Source organism: Physcomitrium patens, chromosome 22, assembly GCF_059467195.1.
Source record: "Physcomitrium patens ecotype Gransden chromosome 22, ASM5946719v1, whole genome shotgun sequence".
Lineage (NCBI taxonomy): Eukaryota > Viridiplantae > Streptophyta > Bryopsida > Funariales > Funariaceae > Physcomitrium > Physcomitrium patens.
The window spans coordinates 12,285,435-12,291,460 of NC_143431.1; the positions used below are offsets into that span (position 1 = coordinate 12,285,435).

At 40.5% G+C, this 6,026-nt stretch overlaps 1 protein-coding gene and 2 non-coding genes across 4 annotated transcripts; all 3 read left to right on the forward strand.

Annotated features, from left to right (window-relative positions):
• Positions 1-835: 835 nt before the first annotated feature.
• Positions 836-3,301, forward strand: LOC112274787 (high-affinity nitrate transporter-activating protein 2.1). Of its 2 annotated transcripts, none has more exons than XM_024504551.3 (3): positions 836-1,134; positions 2,094-2,260; positions 2,448-3,301. In XM_024504551.3, exons 2-3 carry the CDS (start codon positions 2,104-2,106, stop codon positions 2,918-2,920), a joined length of 630 nt encoding a protein of 209 aa, XP_024360319.1. In that variant the 5' UTR covers positions 836-1,134; positions 2,094-2,103; the 3' UTR covers positions 2,921-3,301. The 2 variants fall into 2 exon arrangements, with proteins under 2 accessions (XP_024360319.1, XP_024360320.1); XM_024504552.3 differs by lacking the exon at positions 836-1,134 and adding an exon at positions 1,183-1,312.
• Positions 3,302-4,853: 1,552 nt separating this feature from the next.
• On the forward strand, positions 4,854-4,939 carry LOC112275415 (small nucleolar RNA snoR1). The gene has a single exon (XR_002967728.1). It is a non-coding gene; the product is annotated as a small nucleolar RNA snoR1 (small nucleolar RNA).
• A 278-nt stretch (positions 4,940-5,217) lies between these two features.
• Positions 5,218-5,304, forward strand: LOC112275416 (small nucleolar RNA snoR1). Its single transcript, XR_002967729.1, has one exon. It is a non-coding gene; the product is annotated as a small nucleolar RNA snoR1 (small nucleolar RNA).
• The last annotated feature ends 722 nt before the right edge of the window (positions 5,305-6,026 follow it).

Below are 6,026 nucleotides of genomic sequence, written 5' to 3' on the forward strand. Positions count from 1 at the left end.
TTTATCAATATTGAAGTCAGTTGCAAATGGCGTATAACCTTTGAACCGTAAGTTGAATGAAACATATTTAACAACCAATACTGGATCAAAATAATATTTTTTTCTTTTCAAACATTTACTTCAATACACAGACTTGTGCAACAAGCCATTCAACTTATAATTCTTTTCAAATAAACAAAGCTAAATACTAAAACAATAGAACACAAAAAACAAAAAATGTCGTACTCATAGTACAATTGAAAGCATATCACTTTACCAGTTATGCAGGAGTGTATATATATATATATATATATATAAATATGCTTAACATCCACTTGCTAATTCAATAGAAGAACAGATTCTAATTGATTCTGAAACCATGTCTTTATGCCCCCCGCCCCACATAACTTATTTCTTGCAATGCCTTCTCTGAAACAGGATGACGAAAACGAAGATTCCACCCCACAATTCTCCGAAAAAACTTAATCTCTGAGACATGAAATGCTGATAATCTCCGAAGAGCTTATCAAAACCTAGATTCCTTAACACGACGCAGAAACCAAAATACTCCATGAAAACTCACAACCCCTACCTAGATTTAGCCAGAACAGCGCAATACAGAGATTTGACGAATCTAATCTACGAAATTACTAGATTTCGACAGTGGTGTGTGTTGGAGAATTCCACAAAGATTCTCATACTTACCCTAGATTCGCAATATCGGGAAAGATTCTTGGATGGAACATGGATTTCGAAAAACTAGATTCGTGGGAAAAACCTAGGCTCTTCGAGAAACCCTTAGGACTTGCCTCCAAAGGTGCCGCTGGGGCAATGCCCGCTGGTGGCAGCGGCGAAAAGAAGCTCTTTTTCCTCGTGTCCACGGGGCGCCGCCTCCGCTCGCTCACTGAGCCGCGATGGAGCGAGCGAGCGAGCGAGTGAGATCAGGAGAGAGCATCATCCCCGACGTGCCCGCGTCGTCGTCGGCATCCCCCCCGGGATCCGGCACTCTCCCACTGGCTCCCACTAGCCATGCCGCACCCTTGGAATTCATAAGTAGTACCCATCACGTGCATTGCTCATCTGCAGTAGCTCCTTCCCTCACTCCCTCCCCGTCGCCATCTGCATCCTTGACCTCACGCAGATCCGGTGCTTGTGGTAAGAATCTTCACTTGCCGGTTGATGAATCACTCCCTTGTTTATAGTCGTCGACCCAAGTTCCTTAGTTGCTTCGCTGCTGTGCTTGAGTTCGACTAGGTTCTAGCCACCCGGAACCTGCAGTTTGGGCTTGCGTTTCTTTCCTTGGAGTGTCTCGATGGTAGCAGTTTTGGTGAAGGTGGGAATCCGTCGAGTGCGAGGAATTCGATGTCGTAACTTGATCCGGTGTCGGAGAGTGTTGCTACATTTGGCGTATTTCTAGGTTTTCTTTTTCTTCTTTTGAGTGGGTGGGAGTGGAGAGATGAGAGTAGCCATTGTGAGGATTGTAGCTCTTGTGAGTGATTCGCATTTGATATTGTCATGCTTTGAACTGTGATACTCGTGAGTTGATTGGGAAATAAACTACCTAAATCTCCTCGGTGGTTAGTGTCCTTGTAACTTATCTCCATACAAGTACTATGCCATCTTAAATTACTTAGGCGATTCACCATTTCTTTTTAAACATCCCGCATATATTTTACTTCACAACCTATTTCATGAGTATCAGTCGTTTGCATTTGCCCCAAGTGATCAACTTGACTTATTTTTCTATTTATAAAAAACAGATCCGTCGTCCTACGTTTATCTTTTCTTCACGTTAGCTATCTTTTATTACATAAGTCTTCAACCAAGTAGTGTTCAACTGCACCGTACGTAATTACCACTTTCTGGAAGAGCCACTTCGTTGTCATCTGAGTAGGAGGATGTAGCGTTTGAGCGGAGATTGTCTTCGACCTTTCTTGTAGTCCTAGTGCTTTATATTCAAGTTTGGTCGGAGAGATCATTAGGCTGCAGCATGATAGTGAACTGCTTTTGAAATCTGATTTTAGCAATCACTCAATTTTGGACTTTGGGGTCGAATACATCTTAGCTACCATGGTAAGAGTTACAAGATGCTGATCAACAGTACGCTTGTGCAGGAAGGTTCAGATGGATTCCTATCGCCATTTGTCAGTTTCCCTTTTGGTTTTGTTAGCGCTCCTGGGTGCTGTAAGCCATGCCGAAGGATTCGTCTCATTCAATTCACTATCGAGTAAGAGGACTTTGGTGGTGACTGTCTCCATGGCTAACAACTCAGACATAAAAGGTTAGATTTATATTTCCTCTTCCTGTCCATTATTGTTGATGTTGCAGCTGAATTGGATTGTACTTTCGGACACCCTTTGGACTAAAATTTATATTCAGTTCTTGCCATCAAGGTTTGTTACCGTTTTTTTGCGTATCGTATCAGATTTTCTCACCTTCTTACTACTCATTTCCTGTTGATTTTTCAGAAGTCCATACCGGGCAAGATTCGATTTTGGTGAACTGGAGTGTGAACGCTTCGGCACCAGCTATAGTTGACGCCAAGACGGTCGAGACGAGGCTATGCTTCGCGAAAGAGAGCCAGACATTGCGTGGGTGGCGCAAGACCGATGATAACTTGAAGAAAGACAAGACCTGTTTGTACAAAATCCAAAGACAGCCTTACGCACCTGCGGGCTCAGTTACCTACGCTCTCCCGAAGTCGATCCCCGGTGCTAAATACTTTGTTCGTGCTTACGTCTTCAATTCCAGTGACCTCCAAATTGCGTATGGACAGAGCTCCCCCAACAAGATTAACAACACCTTCACTGTCATCCCCATTTCTGGTCGCCATGGCAGCATTGACGCCGCTGTGGGTGTCTTCTCAATATTCTCAGTTGGGTCGCTCTTCGCCTTCTTCATCTTTGAGAACCTTTACTTGAAGAGGAAGAAGGCCGTGTAGTGCACGAACTTGCTTATCAAGTTATATTTGACAACATATTCTAGTATGTCTTGCAGAGACTCATGAGTCTCATGTGAGTTTGCCGCTTTCATTTATTTTGTTTGGCAATCGGAGAGTGCACTGTTGCAGCAAACTCAGCAGCAGGGGGGACCGAGAAGTTAGATTTCCCCACTTCAGTCACATTTAGATGGTCTTGTACAAAAGCAAATCTGCCTGTTCTGGAGACACGTTTAGGTAGAGTTTTGGAGCTCTTCAAAGCGTTTAGTCCCTTCGTGTACCATGTTGTTTGTCCCAGAAATAAACCCTAATTCAATTGCAATAAAATTTGTGGCTGGAATGAAGTCATTTATTCTAGCCAGTGCTACTACTCATTTACTTTCAGTGTGGACTTGTATTGAAAAACATGTGTGTGCTGTGTTACTTCTATACAGCCCTTCGGCAGTCCCATAGATGGTCTTGTCTTGAATTATTTATGAGTTGGTTTCTATACATTTTAGCTCATTATTAGAGTTTGTATGTTTCCAAAAGTCTTACTGTGCTCATAGTTATATTACTTGGTTTTTCTTGTAGGGATTGATTGCCTTGAAATAATATATGGTTATTTTGAATTCCTCTTTAGACAAGATGTGTTACATAAATTAAATCAAAATAACAGTATATTGCATTTAACGAAGATAAAATTCAATACATCAACGCTTATGATATCCTCATGTTTGTAATAATTTTTCATTATGTGGTAATAGTTTTATATTTTACAACTACTTGATGTCATTTCTTACGGATAAGAATTCTTATATTTCATTCCTATAAAAAACTGTTTTTTGCATGCTTTGAGAAAAAGTGATTCTATTCAACATTTGTTTTCTTCAAAAAATATATTAGATTAAACACTCCAAGAATTGATCCAAAACATTTTAATTATTTAACTATTTTTAAATAAATCATATTTTCATTTAATTTTATTGATTTTGTTACGAACAAAGAAAGGCTCACATTTGATGATTTATACATTTATCTACCAAATTTCATTTTTTTGAAATCATAAGTCAAATTCGAAAACCATATCAACATGCAAGTCCAGCAAATCAGTGCAAAACTTTCAAATTATTAAAAAAAGACAAAAAGAGAAACCTGAAAGTATAATACGAACAATCAACAATACCAGAGATCCAAATACCTTGCAAAAGAGAATTATCTTACATTTTCACAACACTATGAGTTGTGATCAGATGATCTTTAATGAATCCTGCATTTTTTATTTTTAAAAACCAAAAAGTTGAGAGCAAAAACAACATTGTGTATAAGATTATCAAGACTTCTAAGCTACACACACAGCAATTGATTACTGTCACAATAATCAAACAAGCATAATGACTAATGGCTTTGAACAACAGTCAAGCAAATTCGCTATTAATTTGTCAGCATGTTTCTAACGTATTTCTAACCCAGTTGTAATTCCTTGTCAATTGGTTCAGAAGCAGATTGGATGAAACCCTAACTTCCTACATCCACATGGGGATGACGCTCGTCATCCATTGGCTGAGGCGTGATCCAACGGCTCCCGTGTCTTAAACAATTTTGCAAAACCTTATTTATTCCTCAGCCATCGCACGAATCTAACAACGTTGTGTATCAGAATCCAGTGATCTCTTTCGCAGTCCTGTTTCCTGCGGTCGTAGATGCCTTGATACGTAGAGATGCAAAGTTTTCTATCCTAATGTCGCTAGTGAAATTTTCGATAGTCGGAGTGTCTCGGGGTCGTCGCTTAGTTCCGTTTGTTTTTGGTGTCTACCGGTGTGGTTGGGATCGGTTACGGTTGTATTCTTCTTTTGAACTCGGTGGAGGAGCCTGAATACAGCTATTCGATTTTCTGTTTGTCTCCAGTGAATGCTCTGGTCATGTCATTTGTGTCTCGGTCGAGATGAGAGTATCGTGCTGTGAGGATTATTCTACTTTCTGACACCTCTTGTATGAGAGCATATATTCTGCTCACTGAACGGGGATGCGTCTATCTGAGCACCTAGTTGAGGTTCGCGTTTGGTTCAATCGGGTCGTTTGTGACGCCGACTCGCTACAGTCAGGTGTGTCACTAAAGGCAGTGAATATGCCGAGTGTAACCTCTGCCATGCAATGTACTACACTTCCATTGACCCGAGGAAATGATAGGTGGAATTCGAGAGGTATATCAGTATCTATATATCCACACAAGTATAGGCTCCTGCGCTTAGATTTATCGAGATGCTTTAAGTTGAACACTCGCCTTTGACAGTTCAACTTGTTGAATGTTTATATTATCGTGCTGTGATGATTATGCAAATTTTCTGACACCTCTTGTATGAGAGCTCTGGCCGTGCTCGCCGAACGGGGATGCGTCTTTCTGAGCACTGAGTCTCACGTCTAAACTAGCGTAGCCATTATATTCATTCTTGCGGCAATGTAATGGTAGTCCAGAGTTTTCGAGCAGACATGGCATGCCAGTGTACATACTCTGCACGAGACCGTTCTTGGCGATTGTGCGTTGGTTACTGTTCACAGAATTATGGTTAGGTCGGAAGATGACCCAATTCTCAAGTCTAGCGCGATCTGCAGGAACATGATTGACATATTTGACATAAATTACGTACTGTACTACGCTCTTATCACTCACCGGCGTGTGAACGTAGACCCCACCCCTCAGCACGTTGCCCAGGTACCTCCTTGAAACTTAGATTTCTGGCTTTCTGTCCAGTTATTAACACGTAGTCAACACACCTGAGTAAAATTTTGGAAATCACGCCCTAAGAAACTTGTTCTATGTGCTAAGACCAATTAAGCTATGATCTCTGCTGAATTGCCCCTTTTGATGACGATGCACATGAACTATCAAGCTTTGCAGGAAGACTTTACAAGTTTGTTGATGTTGCCCAGTGACAAATCCTACAGTCCTTCGTGCTTTAAGTAGAAGTAAAAATTCTTTCAATCATATAGTTGTTACTACAAGGTCTGCATTCGAAGGTATTCTATCATAAGCAACAATTTCATTTTTGAAACATGGATACCAATTGATAATTTGCTAAGACATTTATTTCATGTCAATCACTTTTATTTCAATCTTTTCTCTTATGAA

Coding starts and splice junctions, on each gene's coding strand:
- LOC112274787 (XM_024504551.3), top strand. CDS start 2,104: ATGGATTCCTATCGCCATTTGTCAGTTTCCCTTTTGGTTTTGTTAGCG. Junction 2,261..2,447: donor TAACAACTCAGACATAAAAG/GTTAGATTTATA, acceptor TTGATTTTTCAG/AAGTCCATACCGGGCAAGAT.